At 43.1% G+C, this 21,497-nt stretch overlaps 1 protein-coding gene across 1 annotated transcript in view; it reads right to left on the bottom strand.

Annotated features, from left to right (window-relative positions):
• The window catches only part of Mib1 (MIB E3 ubiquitin protein ligase 1), a 110,264-nt gene that overhangs the window by 29,012 nt on the left and 59,755 nt on the right, over positions 1-21,497 (bottom strand). Inside the window, exons 10-12 of the mRNA XM_045134689.1 lie at positions 19,243-19,350; positions 14,694-14,891; positions 13,810-13,961 (exon numbers count right to left, since the gene is read on the bottom strand). Coding sequence (XP_044990624.1) covers positions 13,810-13,961; positions 14,694-14,891; positions 19,243-19,350 — 458 coding nt within the window. The remainder of the gene's footprint in view (positions 1-13,809; positions 13,962-14,693; positions 14,892-19,242; positions 19,351-21,497) is intronic.

Genomic DNA, 21,497 nt, shown 5'->3' with positions numbered 1-21,497 from the left:
ATTTACTATGTAGTCTCAGGGTGGCCTCAAACTCATGGCAATGCTCCTGCCTCTGCCTCCTGAGTGCACCACCACACCTGGTTCTGTTTCAAGTTTTATCCTCACGTGTGTCACCCTAGGAAAAGCTATCTTGTTATTTCTTGTCCTTTACTGGCACACGATTGTTCTTCTCTGTTTCACGTGGCCGGGCCCCAGCACTTCCAGCTAGTAAGAGGAGAGCCTGTTGTTACACTACAAGAACTGAATGCCCCAAAGTTACATGGAGCATGGTCACTCGCTCCGAAAGTCAATGAAGTTTTGTGAAGCCACAGACTCTGACCTCGGCAGTGCAGTCTATATGGTTTGGCAAGATGTTTCTCCTAATGCACCAACTTTATTTCTCAATTGGTTGTTTTCCAAAAGGTTAAGGACATGGATGTTTTAAACATAAGCTCTTACTGCCAGTTAAGCAGGCATTTGTAAACAGTGCCAAAGGAGCATTAAGTTCCAGAACAACCAACAGTGGTGCCGAGCATAATCCCCGGCACATGGCAGCGCGCTAACATGTGCTGAATGACAAGCAGAGAGTTCAAAGAAGACTGAGGGCCGGCAGCTGTCTTCCCTGGTATGCAGTGTTCAAATGGCACTGGGTCCGTTTTTAGGGTCTGACATGCTATTTCTAACATCTTCCTTCAGAGAGAAGGCATATGTTCTCAACCAAGCCCAGCAGACAGCCAAAGGGGAGCCCTTTCATATTAGCATTATTTAATTCAGAAGGATATTAGAATAGCACCATGGCTATTAGGTATTCAATAAATAACTTAAAATCTCAGAGACTGTAGGTAAAGCAAGTGAGTACACAATCCACAGACAGACTCAATTAGGAGAGTTGATCACATGCAAGCAGAAGTTCTCTGGGCCAGGCTACAAGGTTTCTACACAACTCTGTCCAAAAAGGATATGTTTGTTGGGCTGGAGAGATTGCTCAATGGTTAAAGGCATCTGCTTGCAAAGCTTGCCAGCCTGGGTTCAATAACTCAGTATCCATGTAAAGCCAGATGTACAAAGGGGCACATCCAACTGGAGTTTGTTGACAGTGGCAAGAGGCCCTGACAAGCCCATTTCCCACTCCTCTGCTTACAAGCAAACAAACAAACATTTATTTATCTATTTTATTTATTTACTTGAGAGAGAGAGGGGGAGAGAGTGAGAATGGGCGCACCAGGACCTCCAGCCGCTGCAAATGAACTCCAGACACATGCACCTCCTTGTGCATCTGGCTTATGTGGGACCTGGAGAATCGAACCAGGGTCCTTACGCTTCACAGGCATTCACCTTAACTGCTAAGCCATCTCTTCAGCCCAAATAAAGCATTTAAATGAATAAATGGAGAGCAGATTTTTTTTTTCCTTCAAGACACAGCCTAAGTGGCAAAGGTATAGCCAAGTTCGTGACCATCTTGGTCTGTGGTGGAAAGTGCAGGGACCACACCTGTAACACTATTATTTCAGAAAACCTAGGAGTGTGGCTTTACAGAAAGAAACACTTCACATTCAAATATAAAATGGATTCATACTAACAAGCAAAACTGCACTTGAGGACTTCCACATGCACAGCTCAAAGCATGCCATTACGGACTGGGAAGATTTCTGGACCCTGTCTTCACTAAATACAGTAACAAATTAACCAAAACTGGCACTGAACTAGTTTTAGGTATTTCAAAGACCTCATTTGAACACTGCTCTCTTCTTTTTTTAAATTTTTTTTTTTGTTTTTTGTTAATTTACTTATTTGAGAGCAACAGACAGAGAGAAAGAGGCAGATAGAGAGAGAGAATGGGTGCGCCAGAGCCTCCAGCCACTGCAGACGGACTCCAGATGCATGGCACCCCCTTGTGCATCTGGCTAACGTGGGTCCTGGGGAATCGAGTGTCAAACCAGGGTCCTTAGGCTTCACAGGCAAGCGCTTAACTGCTAAGCCATCTCTCCAGACCCACTGTTCTCTTCTTAATGAGTCTGTTATTTCTGTTTTCCACTGAAACCCTACTAAATACATTTTTAAAGCATGTATAGCAATAACTAGCCCTAAATATAATCTTGCAAAATCCTTTCATCAGCTGTGTAATGTATTACTAACTCAAAACATTTTTTTTAATTAGCTGAAACTTTTTTTTTTTAATTGGCTGACAAAGAAGTAGGTTTCCATATGGCTTTTTCATATGTTTTTAGTTTTTTAGCAACAACAACAACAAAAAAAGTCAGGTTAGGCAATCCCTGTTGGCAGGAGGAGAGGTGCTCCGGATCTGTCTGAAGATTGCCTTGCTACTGCTGACCCGGGCGATGCTTTTCCTCTCTCCTCTGCAGGGATTCCAAGTATAGCGACAGCCGCAGGAGGCTTTCCTAGTCTCAGCGCAGGCTCAGTGAAGAGCAGGGAAGTGTAAGTGGAAACATGAGAGACCGCTTTATTTGGCAGTACTTAAAGGAAAAAAAAAAGGCAAGACAAATGGCAAAGCGCTGTTTGGACCACAGGAAGAACAATCAATAGGCAGAAAGCAAGATAGAGGCTTCCTCAGCTTTTGGATCGACCATCGACAGCTGAGAGACTATTTTTTGCTATGGTTGACTAAATATGGTCAGGGAAGAGAGAGGCACAAGAGAGCCTGCTTGCCTGGGAGTGCGTGTTTCAAATGCTTAGCTGCCTATAAAGCTGCCACGGAGGGGATATAAGTTAGCCTCCGAGGTGACCGTGGGGAAGTCCTGACCTTGCTGGCAGACTTGACCTCTGGATATGACAAGGCAGCTTCACAACCATGAAGTAAGCCTGAAACTCAAAACAAACAAACAAGCAATCTCAGAGCAAGAAGGATGCAGACTCTCCTGAGGAGTCAGGAAAGCCCGATGCACTCTGGTGGGCCAAGAAATACAGGGGACGTTTGCAGCTACTTGCGGGCAGCGAGGTGTGTAAAATTAACTTCTGCAATGCTTCCCCCTCTTCTGAGACATTGTATCTAAGGTGGGGGGAGAAGTTAGGTACATTTTCTCAGCTGTTGTAGCAGTCTCCCTCAATGACTTCACTTTCTCTGTGGATCTATAGGTACTGGTTGTTACATTCCAAATCAAAAAGCCAGCATTGATTCAATTTTATTGTAGGTTTGGTTTGCTTTTGTTTTTTTTTTTTTAAGAGGGAGGGTGGAAGAGAAAAGTGGGTTACCTTTTTTGTTGTTGTTGTTTATTCACTTGACTTTCACGTTTGTTTTAAAAGGTGAGGCTCTGCATTCACTTACATGCCCCTGACTTCATGGGGATCCTAAACGGAAGTGCTGAATCAGTGAATAGAATGAAGAAACGATCAAGATGCAATGGCTGCTGCCGGGTGACTCTCTGTCAGTTACGCTAGGCTCACAGGTAACCGAACACAAGGCCTGTGAATTTCTGCATGCTTATCTAGAATGGACGTGAATATGCTCTTACTGTTAAATTCATTTCTATCTGGGCAGAGTCTAATCTCAAAGTTCCAATTGACAGTGTAGTTTAAAATGGAATGTTGTTCAAATATCTTAGCAGATAACTCAATCTCAAAAACATACAACTCCACTGCTGACAACTGCATTATTAAAGATTTAGCCTTTATTAAGTGATGGTTTGCATCTCCAGTAAATTGGCATCCCCTGCTTCCACAGTGTGCTAGCTTCTAAAAACTATGAGATTACAAAACACTTCTTAATGCTCATCATCAGCTGTCCTCAGACGCAAAGCCGAGGGGCACCGCGCAGTCCCAGTGCTGCGCGCCAGCTGCCGTGGTGCCGCCGACGGGCTCCCTCGGAGTGGAGGCTGCACAATTTCTGCTGCCTTTGTTTTTCTCCTTCCTTTTTCATATTTTCCCAAATCTGAAAATTTCTTGAGGTTTCCTTTTAAATTAACCTTGTAATGGCATACTAATTAAAACTTACTCACTGATTATATTATTTTTCTGCTAAATGACTGAGCTTTTAAACCCCAGGGCTCATCAGCTAAAGCACTTCTGTTCTCTGAGAGATTCTGGAAAAGTTGGCAGCTTTGGCTGTTTTTCTTCATATTAAAACTTTTTCTTTAAAATCAAAATTACTAAAGTCACCAAAAGCAGGCACCCATCCATACATCAACTTGAACTTGGGTTTACTACACAATAACACCAACACAATATCCAAGTAAGAAACCATTGAGACAAAGGACCAGCAAAGAAGTTTTAAATGATCATGAGTTCTTATCCATGTCCCTAAAAAAAAAATACTAGACAAACTCATCATTTCAAAAACTACTTTGCTCACACTAAAGTGACCTGGCAACCCCTATATCACCTGCACGGTCAGTCCCAGAACTACTAACTTGGTCCTTAGTTAAGTTTTAAGTAAGTGCGTCTGGTTTGTAAAAAGATTCTGAATGAAATGAATTATCATCTGCTTGTAGGATCTAGAATCAAATTACAAAAAAAGAAGAAACTGAGGACTCGGAAGAAACAGTAGGCTGACCTTGGCTGTTTCTGAAATACACTGTAAATCTCCACAGATTCTCTTGCATGTCTAGTAAAAAGACCCAAATCAGGACAAAATTCCACAGATAACTGACTGGCGGAGTGTTTAGGTATGTATCTATCTATCTGTCTGTCTGTCTGTCTGGGAGCCAGATCAGGTAAATCTGCTATCAAGTTAAGTCTTTGATAACTTAACCAACAAATGAGTGCGCCACTCTACATCAGGAAGCCGCGTGCTTCACTAACAAGAGCGAAAGCAGGCGCTTTGTTTCCACAGTCGACGTCTTAGCAGCACCTACCCGGAGGACATACTTCTCTATGTGCCATACGGACATACAAAGCTATGGAATGTAAAGAAGTGTGTATTTTTGGTGGGCAACAGCTGCCGAGAGGGAACTCGAGTGCAGCCAGAGAGCGCCAGCCCTGCTTCTTTCTAGGCGGATGACCTTCACGAGGTAAGCTGTCCTCACAGCCTGATCCCGGGCAAATGACCTTTGGCAATAGAAACACCCCCACCAAGAAAGTACCTGCCACTTGTAGACGGAAACCAAATTACCCGCCCCCCCAGGATTTACACTTTGTGGCAGAAAAGCTCACTGAAGTGCATTTCAAATTATCATATTAGAACCATTATGGACAAAACATGATACATTTCACTTGTTTCAATACTCGCATAATTAAAATGGAACAACAGAGAAAATAGTCTAGCCCTCCCACCCACCGAAATAAGATATTTCACCCATTTTCTGTCTCCACAATCTGATCTTAATTTAGGTGTATCATTATGAATAGAGACAACTGATTGGATAAGAAAAACAAAACAACAGAAGCTGACTACCCACATATACGTGGTGAATATATAAACTATTACTACTAGACAAATCTTTAAGACAGAAGTCTCATTGTTTTAGATTTTCTTTTCTGACAGCTACAGAAAGCCAGCACCTTTAAAAAGACTAACTTGTAAGTTAAATTCTATTGAGCAACTAAAATCTGTAGCTCTTCCCAATTTGCCTGATCATTAACCCAATCTCCACTTTGAATGCTGATAATACTTAAAATGTAAGAACTGAGGGTGAAAATGACAAAATGCCAAGCCACAACTCAAAGGGTAAATTAGTAACAAACTCAAATATTTAAAATACTGTGTATTATCTTTGAATTTGCTTTCTTTAAAGGGGGTATATAAAGTGAAAACTAATCAAAAACTAACAGTAGGATAACCATTTTTATTGACATAATTATAGTTCAATTTTTATAGTAAAAACATGATATATCCAATATACACAGCATGTTAGAAATATCAAAATAGTTTTGTGCAATCTATTTTGTATATACTTATTAAAGCTATACATCATGAAGTTACTAACAACTGATAAGCAGGTATAAAAGATTTTTATAATTCTATTAAAACATTCCAGCAACTGAGAATGCCTTTGTTACAATCCTTAGAAAACAAAGTAATGTGCTATTTATTTATAAAGTAAAGTTAAAAGCAGATCCTGCTGCTTACAAGTTTAGCTTAACATATCTAAGAGTATTTTCAATCACTCTAAAATGTCACATCCATCACTCAGCTCAGCTGTTCGTTTTGAACTGAGTACATGTTAAACTCTGGGCATTTGCTGACACTGGTATAACTCAAACATTTCAACTGTCTGCCTGACAGGGATAACAGATGCTGACATTATCAAATGCTGTACTATTTTTTCCCATGGCCTCTCCTTGCCCCGATATGGCCAGTGTATGAAACCAAACTGCCATCCAAAAGCACACTTGAGCAACTGGAGCTGCTAACCGGCTTCCATGTAACTAGCAAAAATAGAAGCTGGGTGGCTGCTATCGCCAGCAATTACGTTCAGGCGACTGAACACCTGTTTCACTTCTGCTAGAATACATGATGGAAAGAGCTGCAGTCGCATTAACCTCACCAGCAGCACAGCATTTAACGCCCAGCAGATACCGAATGCTGGGTTTCATATGAAAACTGTCTGCACACTACCCAAGGTAGTGCGGACCCCCTGCTCAATGCCAACAACTCTGTGCAACACTCTCTTCATGTATCCCTGAGAGTTCTGCCTTGATAGACTAAATTTTCTGAGTTGTATCTGACACAAGTATGCTGCAGAAAACAGCCCTTCCATACACAGAAATCAACAGTAGAACCACGGTATAACAAGTATTTACAGGGCTGATTTTAAAATCATTAAGTGGTAAGTTTTAAGACTCAAAATTCATGGACTGTAGCTAACCACAAGTCAATTGCTAAGCTGACAGTGAGAAGTAACAAGGCAATCTATATCTGAGTAACATCAAGTGTAGCCAAGGAAACACACCTTTAAGAAGGTTAAATGATGAGCCCATGATTAGTAATGCTACATAAACAAAAAAGCAGAAAAGGCTGCATGCTTGGTAGTTCCTCTCAACCCAAACCCAAGAAACCCAATGAATACACGTGTCAGCCATTTATAAGCCAAAGGGCAGAGGTATTTTCTTAGGGCGACACGTATCCCCCCGCCCCGACAGCAGCCTGCTGTAGTCCTCAACCGTCACACTAAAAAGCAGCACCAGGAGCCAGGCGTGACTGACCACTCGTCCCCACGTTCAGTTCAACTCCTTTAAAGGGTCTGGTTTACCACTGAAAGAAAACAGAAAATGCTACTCTGAAATACATCAAGATCCCTTTGTTGACTTAAATGCTGTTGTTCTGTTGCTGATACTGTTTATATTTAAGGACGGAGCAAAGATGCACACCGGTAATTGCCGGTGCATTACTGCAGTGTTAAGGGAAAGCTCTTCTGAACTGGCAGCGGAGGAAACAGGAAACCGCCTTCAACACGGGACCTTCACACTGTGCTTGATGCACTGGAGAGAGCGTCTCTCGCACGGGTAAACTCTCTGCTGTGTTCTTACAACTGCAAAGAAAGCACTGAATGCTTCTGGATCCCAAACTAGTAGCAGCACTACAATGCTTTGCTAAAGCTGGTAAAATGGAACCAAATCGCCTCTTCAATGGATTTGGTCCCCTTCAACCAGCTGTAGCTATGCATTGATTACTACAGGAGAGCCAGCGTCTTCATTTATGAGTATCAATGACGTGTCAACTAATTTCAACTTACTCAGAATGTGACTGAAAATAACTTGCAATGTCAATTCTACATGGAAGAACTATAGAGTTAAAAGATGTTTATAAAAAGCTTCATAAAAAAAATGTGTGGATGACAAGAACTGCCAATAAAATAATAATCTTTTTCTTTGTGGTCTTTTGGTATTTTTTAAATTAATTTTATTTGCAAGCCGGGGGGTGGGGGGAGGAAATGGGCACACCAGGGCCTCTCACGACTGTAAACAAAATCCAGATGCATGTGCCACTTTGTGCATCTGGTTTTACATGAGTACTGGGAAACTGAACCTGAGCTGTCAGGCGTTGCAAGCAAGAGCCTTTAACACTAAGCCATCTCTCCAGCCCCTAAGCTTCTTATTCTTCAGAATGATAATGAATACAGACTGCTTCTGAATAAAAATAAGCTTCCCATTTGAAAACAGGACAGGAATGCCACATGAGATTCACATGGGCACACGTACTTTAAGTTAAGGAAAACTATAAGAATATTTAATATCCTAGAAATGCTGAGTCATTATCTTCCACGGAATTATCCTTTAATTTCACCACTACATACCTGAGCACAAGAGTGAGAAAGGAGGTAATACTAGCGTACCTCTGGGAGAGACTCAAGTAATCAAGAGAGCTTTCTGACCCTGAACCAAAGGTTGTTCATGCTCAAACGAAGTGCTAGGCACCATTACTTTTCACCCATGTAGATATTTCAACTCTTAATACTGTTTCCTTGACTGTCAAATGAGGGCCTTTCCTAATAGTCACATTCTTTCATTCTCCTGTCTTCTTTGTCCTTTACAAAAAACGTACATGGAGCTCCAAGGGAGAGAAACTGAAGGGAAAAATGACAAGTGCACAATATGCATCCAATTTTCTCAGTAATAACTATACAACTATTTTACATGCTTTAATAAACATTTTAGCAATTAATTAAGTTACTGAAGGCAAGTTGTGGTTTAAAATTCCAAATGTTCAATCCTCTACTCCTGACCATTTCTCTATTTCAAAGTAAAAAACGAGTCCCTAAAGACAGTGAGCAAAGAAAGGGAGGAGTATATAAACAACCTCACCTCGGCTGCACCCCACCAACCAGGCTCAGGCTCCTCTGTACCAGCCTCAGCCAGTCATGCCAAATACGCGTGTGTTACAAGGTTCCCAGGGACTGCGAGGAAGTGCATGCGTGCACACTACAGACAACACTCATCCTGCGAGTATTCTAAGACCAACGACCGCAGCTTCGCGTGTGCAGCACCGTCTCACTTACCAGGCCAAACTTCAGCACTGAGAGTTAAATGACGGCATCACAACATTCTACAGGGAGCACCTGAGCTGCGCACATATTCAGTAAGAGAACCATGTGTTGTTAGGTGACAAAACAAAAATGCCTCTCGTGAGCATCACAGAAACCTGAAAACCTAAGTGCCCAGCACTGCATGGTCTACTTGAATCTTATGATTTTAGTAGTAATTTAAATTGAAGATGCAATACAAATTTTACAGTATTGTTCCCAGTAGCCCCCACAACACAAGTAATTTCTGCTCTTGATTTAAATCTGAAATTTTACCCAATAGAAAGAGAAGTGCCTAAAGCCTATAGGGCAACATCTGTATAAAAGTCAGGCTAGCTCAGCAGGGGAGCGCTTGCTTAGCATAGGTAATGCCCCGAGTCCAAAACTCAGTACTACCAACAAATAAAATGAAATAAACAAATACCAGATATCAGGACACAGAAACAGCTAAGAATTAAAGTTCTAGTTGCAAGGAAGGTGGAGCACAGAGGAAGTCTGTCTGACAGCCAAGCTGAGCTGAGCCAAGCACAACGGCACAGAAGAGCAAATGCAAGTGTGACAATCCAGTGTCACACACTTAAGAAAGAAAATGACTCGAGTAGGTGTTAGTACATCTAATCATACTTAGTATTTTATCCAAAAACAGCCAATGTGTTAGGTTCTAGAAAGAATAATGCACTGCATGGACTGTATCTCGTTTTCCAAATTAAGAGTGAAGGACAGCCACGCTTGCTGCTGTTAAAGTTAAGCACACTGAAACTGCATGCTTCTGAATCGCTCTGACTTTGGTCAGGAAAGAGAAGCCAACTCTAATAAGAAATGAGAGGGCTGGAGAGATGGCTTAGCGGTTAAGCACTTGCCTGTGAAGCCTAAGGACCGCGGTTCGAGGCTCGGTTCCCCAGGTCCCACGTTAGCCAGATGCACAAGGGGGCGCACGCGTCTGGAGTTCGTTTGCAGAGGCTGGAAGCCCTGGCGCGCCCATTCTCTCTCTCTCCCTCTATCTGTCTTTCTCTCTGTGTCTGTCGCTCTCAAATAAATAAATAAAAAACATTTAAAAAAAAAAAAAGAAATGGGAAAAAAACCCAATACAAAAAGAAATCCTGGGGAGGGAGGGAATTACCATGGGATATATTTTATAATCATGAAAAATGTTAATAAAAATTTAAAAAAAAAAAAAAAGAAATCCCCAAACACAGCAATTTATGATTACAATAATACACAGATTGATACTATCAGCTTCTGTGTTCCGTTAAAATCACACCCCACAGTCACCTCAGTGTGTTAAGAAGAAGGAACAACGAAATCAGGTGTTCGTGAAACACTGCTCCGCTATACAATGAACGCGGACGAGCTGGGAGCTGTGTCGGTGGTGTTACAGGCAAAAGCCTATCAGCCCGGGGCTCAAACCCCCAGACCACATAAAGCTGCACAGCCGGATGAGAAGTGGGGTATTGAACACAGCTAGGCTGACCTTCACTTGCAACAGCAAGAGACCCTGTCTTAAAGAAAGAGGAGCTGGGCGTAGTGAGGCACGCCTTTAATCCCAGCACATGGGAGGCAGAGGTAGGAGGATCACTGTGAGTTCGAGTCCACCCTGAGACTACAGAGTTAATTCCAGGTCAACCTGAGCTGCAGTGAAACCCTACCTCAAAAAAAAAAAAAAAAAAAAAAAAAGGAGGAGCCTAGACACCTCAAAAGTTTTCCTTTGGGGCTGGAGCGATGGGTTAGTGGTTGAGACACTTGCCTGCAAAACCTAGGGACCAAGGTTCGATTCTCCAGATCCCACGTTAGCCAGAGGCACATTGTGGTGCATGCATCTAGAGCTCGTTAGCAGTGGCTAGCGGCCCTGGTGCACCCATTCTCTCTCCTCCCTCTGTCCCTCTGTATCTAATAAGTATTACATAAATAAATAAAACAATAAAAAAGTTTTCCTTTGACCTCATGTTATGGTACACACATCCACACACATACACTAACACAAGCACACAATCAATATTAAAATGAAAGCATATTCTCTTTTCCTTTTTATAGTGTCATCCAATACAAATCATTATCTGGCTGAAAGAGTCAATGTATTATATTTTCTGAGGAATTCTATAAAGTTATGCAAGAACGGAAGAAATAAAACAAATTTCTTCTCCTCCATGGGTTTAGCATCATTGACAGTAACATGCCTATTACTAGTAAAAATGAAACAATTCAAAATAATTACCAGATATTTGGAGGCTGAGGTAAGAGAATTACTGTGTTTGAGGCCAGCCTAGGGCTACAGAGCAAGTTCCAGGTCGCCCTGGGCTAGAGTAATACCCTACCTTAAAGAAAAAAAAGAAAAAGAAAAGAAAGAAATGGGCTTGAATGCCAAGTCAAGGTATATAGGCTTCATGTTGTAAAAAAACAACTGAAGGTTTCAGAGCAGGATAGAGAAGCCATCAGATCTTGCATCTAGAATGACAGCTGTATGAAAATTAAACCAGGAGCTGTGTGTGGTGGCGCACGCCTTTAATCCAGCACTTGCGAGGGAGAGGTAGGAGGATCTCCATGAGTTCGAGGCCACCCTGAGACTACATAATGAATTCCAGGTCAGACTGGGCTACAGCGAGACCCTACCTCAGAAAAAAAGAAAGAAAAGAAAAGAAAGGAAAGGAAAATTAACCCAGGGAGAATTACTAGAACTTTATGGTAATAATCTAGGTGAGAATGGTGCGTACCTAATTAGGTCAGCAACAACAGGAATAGAAAAAAAATTAGTAAATTAACATAATTTTAGATTTAACTGAATATAGAAATTAGTGAAAGAACAAAGCTATCCCTTTACAAAAACGCAGTGAGGAGAAGGGTGCTACCCACCCAAGTTAAACCCTCACTGCCTGGGTGTCACATCTCACATACAGATCCTAAGACACAAGTAGCAGTGCCAAGTGCTGAACACTGAGGACCCAGAGGCACAGAGAGAGCCCTTGCTCGTGTTCTAGTTGCTTCTTTATCAGCTACATTATCTTGGATAAGGAAATTCATCTCATATAATCCTCACATTCTCCATCTATCAAAATGAAGATGATGACATCAAAATAAAAGACAGACTACTTGAGAGGGGGAAGGAGAGGGAATTACTATGGGTTATTGTCAGTAGAAAATAAATTTTTAAAACAATCAAAAAAAATAAAAATAAATGAGACAAAGGTATTAACTCCTGCCTCAAAAGCTGCTGGAAGGGCCGGGGACATAGTTCAATGGTACAGTGCATGTCTAGTATGCATGGAACCCCGGGTTCAACTTTCAGCACAGCAAAACAAAAACCTGAATTAAGTTAAAACTTTAAAGGCTTTTGAAAGGATGAGACAATGCACCTCTGGGCCTCGGCAGAGGCCTATAGGGTGGCAGGGCAAGCGTCCCCACCACCATCTGCTATCTGAAGGGCAAAGAACATAAGAATCTTCTGCCTCCCTCAAGGTGCACAAGTACAAAGTGTCCAAACAGCTGTCATGTGCAAAAAGCTCAGGACCCGATCTCCGCGATGCCTGCCGGTCCATCTCGCTGCGGGACACAGCTCCTCACGCCAGTACCAAGAGCAGCGGCAGCAAGGCCTCCCGCTCTCTGTGATCGCCCTCTAGTGGTGAGCCTAAGTGGCTTTCAAAGATGGTAAAATAATTAGAACCATGACATAAAAACTTAACAAGAACCAAAGAATAAGAATTCTGCATGAATAATTTTATCAAAATACACATCATAGTGAATATTTTCCACAGTTAAGATATATAGGCCTGATTCAACTATAAAGACAAGACAGCAAATCAAGCACGGTGGTTCATGCCTTTAATCCCAGAACTCAGGGGGCCACGGTAGGAGGAGCTCCATGAGTTTGAGGCCAGCAGGGCTACAGAGTAAGCTCCAGGTCAGCATGGACTGGATCAGACCCTGACTCAATATGAAAGAAGGAAGGGAGGGCAAAGAAAAGACAAGACACCTATGGCAAAATTCCCTAAAATGTATGTTGGCTTAAAATTGCTCCCAAAAAAAGGAGTTCATGAAAATCTCAATATTAAGCACAAAGTTAAACATTTGCTTTCTAAGGATTCTAAGTCCGTATAAATAAATATGCTTCTCGGGCTAGAGGGATGGCTTAGTGCTTAAGGCATTTGCCTGCAAAGCCAAAGGACCCAGGTTTGATTCCCCAGGACCCATGTTAGCCAGATGCACAAGGGGGCGCACACGTCTGGAGTTCATTTGCAGTGGATGGAGGCCCCGTTGTGCCTCTTCTCTCTCTGTGTGTCTCTCTCTCTTTGTCTGTCAAATAAATAAATAACAAGAAGACACTTTTTAAAATAATATGATTCTCCAAAAGCAGTCTTTCTTCAATTTTTACCAGCAAACCTATTTTTTCTGTAGAATACATACTACAAGAGTGACTAGAGTCCCTCTACACTAGGTTTATATAATAATCAGGTAAATTTAAAATATACACACACACACACACATATATATCATGTAAACATAGAACGTGAGAGTGTAGAAGACACTCTAAGAATGAACTTGAAGAAAAAAATGTTAAAATGCATTTTAATCAAATCTTAGACATAAGCTAGTATCCCTGACATTTTATACCTACACTTAATATATGTCCAAAATAAGCCAGGCGTGGTGGCACAGGCCTTTAATCCCAGCACTTGAGAGGCAGAGGTAGGAGGATCACCATGAGTTCAAGGCCACCCTGAGACGACAGAGTTAATTCCAGGTCAGCCTGGACCAGAGTGAGACCCTACCTTGAAAAAGCAATATATATATGCGTGATCTCCACAGAGCTTCAGAGAGAGTTAAAACTAGCTGCAACTGCTCCACCAGCAGCAGGAAGACAGCTACAACAGGGACAGGGGAGATGCTTCTACAGGGGCCCGCGGCAGCAAAAGGCAGCGTCTACCTGGGGTTCCCGCGCAGCGCGGCGTGATGCAGGGCGTTGAAGCCGTTGTTGTTGGTAATGGTCACATCGGCACCAGCTTCCAGCAGCACGGCCAGGATGTCATCACGCTTCTTACTTATGGCGTCGTGAAGAGGAGTATCGCCTTCAGAGTCCTTTATTTATTTTTTTTTTTTAAGTTAAAAGAGGCTTTCATTAGCTCACCTTCAATTCATCATCACAGCCATAGAACAACAAGGAAACAAGCCTCATTCAACAACGGAACAACTAGCAGTAAGGGGTCATGCTCTCGTCTGTAGTTCCTTTTTTTTTTTTTTCTTGTTTTGTTTTGCTTTAGGGGACCTGGAGGATTTTATTATTGTTGCTGTCATTTGGTTTTTGAGACAAGGTCTCAGATTGTATCTCAGGCTGACCTCGAACTTGCTACGGAGTTGATGCTGCTGGCCTGGAACTCGGGATCCTCCTGCCTCTACCTCCCCCAAGTGCTGGGATTGTAAGTGTGCACCACCAAAGCCAGCTTCTTGCTCGGTTAAATATAAAAATGCAGGCACTGGGGCTGGAGAGATGGCTTAGCAGTTAAGGCACTTGCCTGCAAAGTCTAAGGACCCGTGTTTGACTCTCCAGGTCCCACGTAAGCCAGACGCACAAGGTGACGCAAGTGCACAAAGTTGTACGTGTGCACAAGGGGGCACACGCATCTGGACTTAGACTGCAGGGGCTGGAGACCCTGGCACACCAATTCTCTCGCTTTCTCTCTCTCATTAAAACAGGCTTTCCCAACAATTCTACAGCAGCCTATGCCTTTGGTGCCCTTTACAGTAAGACAGAAATGCTTTCTTCTAATAGTCTTAGCAAGACCTGCTCAGCATGGTCCTTCAAAGCCTTACCTGGAGACTGGGATGACAACCGAAGTCCAGTAAAGTCTTCACAACCTGCAGGTGCCCCTTGTTGACGGCAATGTGAAGGGGCGTCTGCCGCCGCTTGTTGCGAGCGTTCAGGTCGGCGCTGCCTCGGTGAAGCACTTCTATGACGGCGCCCTCGTCTCCGAAGGCTGCATGGTGAACTGCTCGGTCTCCATCTTTATCCTGCACGTGAGCATTGCATCTCCATCAGTGACTCGTAAGAAAAAGCAACAAAAACCTTGAAGCTATAGTAATACACCAAGAGCCAGACTAAGTTTAGAAAAAGGAACAATGGGAAACTAAGTAAAAATAAATTCAATGAATTTTAAAAGGAAACAGGGGTGCCGAGAAAGTCACTAGACTCTGACTTGAACAGTAATTTACCCCCAAAGAGAAATGAAGAGCCTAGAAAATATATTGTTTCATTCATAAATTGGGCCAATAGTTATACTGACAAGCCTTCATTATTCCTCAATTATTAGCAATGACACTAAGCCACCATAGAAACATGCTGGGTATCAAACCCAGGGTCTCTTGCATACAACTCAAGCAATCTACGAGTGGCGTGTGACTCTAACCCATAACACCTTTTGAGATAGGCTCCCACCATGTAGGATGACTCTGAATCTGTGATCCTCCTGCCTCAGCCTCCCAGGTCCTGCCATTACAAGTACACGCCAGGGCACCACAAGCAGGCTCAAGACTTCCAAGCATAAAAATTATCCTAACACTACGTAAGTGGTTCAAGAAAGAAAAAAAGACTTTTAAATATATATATTTTTTTTATTTGAGAGCGACAGACACAGAGAGAAAGACAGATAGAGGGAGAGAGAGAGAATGGGCACACCAGGGCTTCCAGCCTCTGCAAACGAACTCCAGACGCATGTGCCCCTTGTGCATCTGGCTAACGTGGGACCTAGGGAACAGAGCGGGTCCATAGGCTTCACAGACAAGCGCTTAACCGCTAAGCCATCTCTCCAGCCCGAAAAAAAGACTTTTAAACATAAAAATTATCCTAACATTAGACAAGTGGTTCAAGAAAGGAAAAAAAAAAAAAAACAGGATGGTAAACCAGTATGATCGCAGTTAGTTGGTTGGTTGGTTGGTTGGTTTTGGTTTTCAAGGTAGGGTCTCACTCTAGCCCAGGCTGACCTGGAATTCACTCTATAGTCTCAGGACAGTTAGCTTTAACAAGAGATGCTCTGAAGAAGCTAGAGGGATGGCTCAGCAGCCAAGACACTTGCCTTCAAAACACCCGATACCCTAGGTTCAATTCCCCAGTACCTCATAAAGCCAGATGCACAAAGTGGTGCATGTATCTGCATTTGCAACGGCTAAAGGCCCTGGCATAGCCATTCTCTCTCCTTGCAATTAAATAAAGATTTTTTTTTAAGAAGGGGGCTAGAGAGATGGCTTAGCGATTAAGGCGCTTGCCTGTGAAACCTAAGGACCCAGGTTCAATTCCCCAGGCCCCACATAAGCCAGATGCACAAAGGAGCGTATGCATCTGGAGTTTTTTTCCAATGACTGGAGGCCCTAGCATGCCCATTCTCTCTCTCTCAATCTCTCTCTCTCCCTCTCTCTGTCTCTAATATAAGAAAAAAAATTTAAAAGAAATAATATCATTCTGTTAACATGAGTGAAATGCAAACTGTGAGTATAAACTTTTGTGTATATTTGAAAACACAAAAGTATTATTAAATAACACTTTAAAAAATAAGAAGGAAGCCAGGTGTGGTGGTGCACAGCTTTAATCCCAGCATTTGGGAGACAGAGGTAGGAGGATTGCCTTGAGTTTGAAGCCACCCTGAGACTGCAGAGTGAATTCCAGGTCAGCCAGGGCTAGAGTGAGAGACCTTACTTCAAAAAATTACATACTAAAAAGAAAAATGAAGCATAAACCAGCAAATTCCACACTCCCAAAATTCTAAAATTTGGATGAATTAACATGTGTCTGCCATGCCATCTACAACAAGCATATTTTGAAGAGAGATGAGGACAGGAAAAACTGCAATTGCTAAATTTTTTTTTTTTTAATATATGAGACTACTTTTGGCTTGGTGGTGGTTCACACTTTTAATCCCTGCACTTGGGAGGCAGAAGCAGAGGGATCATTGTGAGTTCAAGGCCAGCCTGAGACTACATAAAGAATTCCAGCCTGGGTTAGACTGAAACCTGAGACCAAAAAAAAAAAAAAAAAAACACAGAAACTACTTTTGCATGTGTATATATGTGTGGCTGCTGCGTGTGTATTGTGTTCGTTCACACTTGTGTATGAGTACACATGCACGTGTGTGCCCATGCATGTGAAGGCCAGAGGACAACATCCGTACATCAAGAATGCTATCCACCTCTGTTTGAGACAGGTCCCTCGCTGGTCTGGAACTCTCCAGGTAGACTAGACTATCTGGCCAGTGATTGACCAGTAAGTCCATGTGCCTCTGCACCCCAGTGCTGGCAACACAGATGCACGCAACACATGCAGCATTTACATGGGTGCTGGAGATCAAACTCAGGTCCTCAGGCTTGTGAGGTAAGAACGTTACCTCCTGACATGTACACGTATAGAGCTCACCCCACAAAGAAGCCGCCTAACCAAGCCACACCTCCCCGGGAAGAGAGACGCAGATCCTAAGGAGAGACCCACCCCATCACACCTGAAAAGGGCCCAGCTGAAACTAAGAATAACTGGTGAAACAAGCAAGGGTGCTGTTTTCTTGGGGAACTGGTACCAGCACAAAGGTGAAGGAGATCGACACAGAGAACAATCAACTCCTACCAAATCAGATATCCAGAGACACGGAGGCTCCCAGCACCTCATCACTGAAGCAGATCTAAAATGAACCCAACATGGCTCAGGGAAATTTGCAGAAGAGGGGGAAGACAATGTCAGAGCCACACGTTGGGTCATGATACACAGAGACATTTCCTCCTACCCATAACTGATGGCTAACTCCACAATGCACGACCCATATACCCCAACAAGGAGGGGCAGAGGGAGGGGGAGGACAGGGAGGAGGCTAACAATGGTACCAACTTGGCTGTATTCACTGAGTACAAAACTAAAAAAAAAAAAAAAAAAGAAGCTGAGACCATCCCAGAGGAAGGTGCACCCAGGCAGCGCCAGCGTGAGATGCTGTCTTCAAACAGTCCCAGCCCCTGAGGAAGGCTGCTAAGACTCCCTCCAAAACCAGGCTCCCAATCTGTGTGTGAACCCCTGGCAGGGCCTCCAGCTTTTACAGGGGAGTTGAAAACCCCATGTAATGCCAGGTCACTGGTGACAAGGATAAAGACTATGCAATGAAATACATTTAAAACAAATGTACACATCATGCAAAACTGTCACTGGGTTTCAAGCAGGGTTTTGTGGGGTTTTTTGTTGTTTTTTTTTTTTTTCCTAGGTAGGGTCTCACTCTAGCCCAGGCTGACCTGGAATTCACTATGTAGTCTCAGGGTGGCCGCAAACTCTCAGCAATCCTCCTACCTCTGCCTCCAAGTGCTGGGATTAAAGGCGTGTGCCACCACGCTGACCCAAGTAGGTTTTAATCGTTGACCCTCAGTTTAAGCAGGGATCAGAGGACCGTGCTTAGGGGAACACAGACACAAGCAGTGCAACAAGTCCTCTCGAAGGCAGGAGACCGACATGGGGAAGTGTCTACCTATTTATTTATTTGAGATAAAGAGAAAGAGGGGAGAGAGAGAGAATGGGTGCACCAAGGCCTCTAGCCCTTGCAAACAAATTCCAAATCAAGTGCCACTTTGTACATCTGGCTTTACATGGGTATTGGGCCCAAGAGTTTTTTTTTCTTTTTCTTTTTTTTTAAAGGAAAGAAAAATTAAGATTTCCAGTCAAGATGTCCTCTGCCTAACCATGCTTCACCTTGTGGGGAAGGAAAGTACCAGGATGCAGTTCACATCCACAAAGAGCTGTTGATCAGAGAGACCTACAAAGTTTCCCAAAAGAAGACAGACTTCTGTCACAGCACTGATGACCCATCAAAGGGTCTACTGCCAAAGACACCATATGCTGTCCTTACAGAACATGGAGAGACCTGGCTGGAATCTGGAAGAGAGCCAGTCCCCAGTTAGCTCGTCTAGTGCCAAAAGGTGCTCCATGGGCTACTAGGGAAAATGGCCAACATCTGTCTGAGCAACTCAAGGTCTAAGCTACTCAGCAGCAAACAACCTGACATGATGCTCACCCAAGTGCCACAGTGGCACACAGCCATGGTGGGAAACCAACTGCTCTTGGGTTGGCTAATGGATCCGCTCAGTGGAACAGAACCCATTGCTGGAACTTGGAAACAAGCCTGCAGAGATTAAAGGTGTGAGCCACCACACCTAGCACATTGAGGGATCTTTAGTGAAAAAAGAAAATGAACAAGAAATGATGTAACCTGCCTTGACAAATTTTCATTTTCACTATGAAAAACATTAGGCAAGTAGTAAATTTCAAGACTGAAAATCCATCCCACAAATTTATTTTACAGAAAAATGTCATGCTTTAGGTGTTTTTCACGCTTAGTTTAGTTACCTCTGCTTCTACATCCACATTCTGCTTTAAAAGTAACTTCAAAATATCAACATGCCCATTTTGACTAGCGGCTTGCATAGCTGTGTGGCCAGCACACTGTCCATTGACCTACAAAAGAAAAGAAGCCAAGTAAATACCACAAATCAGAAACAGACACCACATGCACACAGTGCAAATTTAAGTGTGCTCTATGATTCTGTGAAAATAATGTAAATTGTTCAATCTATCATTGTGTAGTCACAAATCAGAAGTAGCATATCATACAGTGTAGATTTAAGTATGCATTTTTAAAATTTTATTTTTGTTTATTTATTTATTTGAGAATGACAGAGAGAGAAAGAGGCAGGTATAAAGAGAGAATGGGCACGCTAGGGCCTCCAGCCACTACAAACGACCTCCAGATGCGTGCGTCCCCTTGTGCATCTGGCTAACATGGGTCCTGGGGAATTGAGCCTCAAACCGGGGTCCTTAGGCTTCTGCTAAGCCATCTCTCCAACCCTAAGTATGCTTTCTTGATCCTTTAGAATAATGTAACCTGGTGTTCCACATGCCAGATTATAGTTACAAATCAGAAATCGTATATACATACTGCAGATTTAAGTTTACTCTGTGCTTCTACGAGAAGAGTGTAAGCTGATGTCCCATACATAATAGTACAGACCACCAAAGCTCTTTAAAGAAATGAATATTTTGGGCTGGAGAGATGGCTTAGCGGTTAAGCGCTTGCCTGTGAAGCCTAAGGACCCCAGTTCGAGTCTCGGTTCCCCAGGTCCCACGTTAGCCAGATGCACAAGGGGGCGCATGCGTCTGGAGTTCGTTTGCAGTGGCTGGAAGCCCTGGCGCGCCCATTCTCTCTCTCTCCCTCTATCTTTCTCTCTGTGTCTGTTGCTCTCAAATAAATAAAAAATGAACAAAAAAATATTAAAAAAAAATCAAGAAATGAATATTTTTTACAAGCAAACAGTGAAAGAGATAGAGAGGAGAGAGAGAGAGAGAGAGAGAGAAAGAGAGAGAGAGAGAGAGAGAATGGGCACTCCAGGGCTTCCAGCCACTGCAAATGAACTCCAAACACATGTACCCCTTGTACATCAGGCTGACATGGGTCCTGGGGAATCAAACCTGGGTCCTTGGCAGGCAAATGCCTTAACCGCTAAGCCATCCCTCCAGCCCCAATGAAAGGAATTTTAACAAACGTTTGATTATACAGAGTTGTGGAAGAATTGTTAAGCCAATGTGTAAAAGTTGAAGGAAGGAAGGGAGAGAGGAAAATAAAGGAGGAAGTTACATCAATTCTACATATTCAGTGTACTTCTTAGTGGATTACTAAATCTCAGAGACCACAGTTAAATGATAAAACCTTGAGGTGGATGAGGAAGCGTATGAGTCACTCCAGCATAAGTCAATCGATTCAACAAGTATTGCCAATACTAACAGAAGCAAACTCCCAAGAAAGAGCGCACGGCTGAGTGAAACGGCTGCACTCAACAACACTACCTACAGACACACGCAGGGCAAGTACAATTTCTTCCGTGTGTGTGTGTGTGTGTGTGTGTGTGTGTGTGTGTGTGTTGCAAATACATGAGTGGCTGGAGAATTAAACATGGGCAATAGCAGCATCTTTAACCACTGAAGTCACATCAAACCAAGTGTAATTTTTTTTTAATTTATTTACTTTGGTCTTTGAGGTAGGGTTTTGCTCTAGCCCGGGTTAACCTGGAATTAACCGTGTAGTCTCAGGACGGCCTCGAACTCACAGATCCTCCTACCTCCGCCTCCTGAGTGCTGGGATTAAAGGCGTGTGCCAACCACACTGGGCTCCAAGTGCGATTTCTTTTTTTTTTGGGGGGGGGGGGTCTTTTTTGGGGTTTTTTTTTTTTTTTTTTGGTTTTTCGAGGTAAGGTTTCACTCTAGCCCAGGCTGACCTGGAATTCACTATGGAGTCTCAGGGTGGCCTCGAACTCACAGCGATCCTCCTACCTCTGCCTCCCAAGTGCTGGGATTAAAGGCGTGTGCCACCACGCCCGGCAAGTGCGATTTCTTAATTCTACCCCTTCCTATCCAATCTGTACAACCATGGAAAAAGGTAAACTGAGGCAGGGGAATTTCCTGGAAGCTCTTGGTGAGCACAACTAAAATAAATAAATATAAAGAGGAGAGTGTGACCAAGAGAAACCCAGCATCCAATGAGGTGGCACAGTGCGGACGGCCAGAAGTTGTCCTCTGACCTCCACAAGTGCCGTGTGACACGGGCGCAC

Source organism: Jaculus jaculus, chromosome 15 (assembly GCF_020740685.1).
Source record: "Jaculus jaculus isolate mJacJac1 chromosome 15, mJacJac1.mat.Y.cur, whole genome shotgun sequence".
In the NCBI taxonomy this organism is placed as follows: domain Eukaryota; kingdom Metazoa; phylum Chordata; class Mammalia; order Rodentia; family Dipodidae; genus Jaculus; species Jaculus jaculus.
This window is presented reverse-complemented; position numbering and strand designations above follow the sequence as displayed.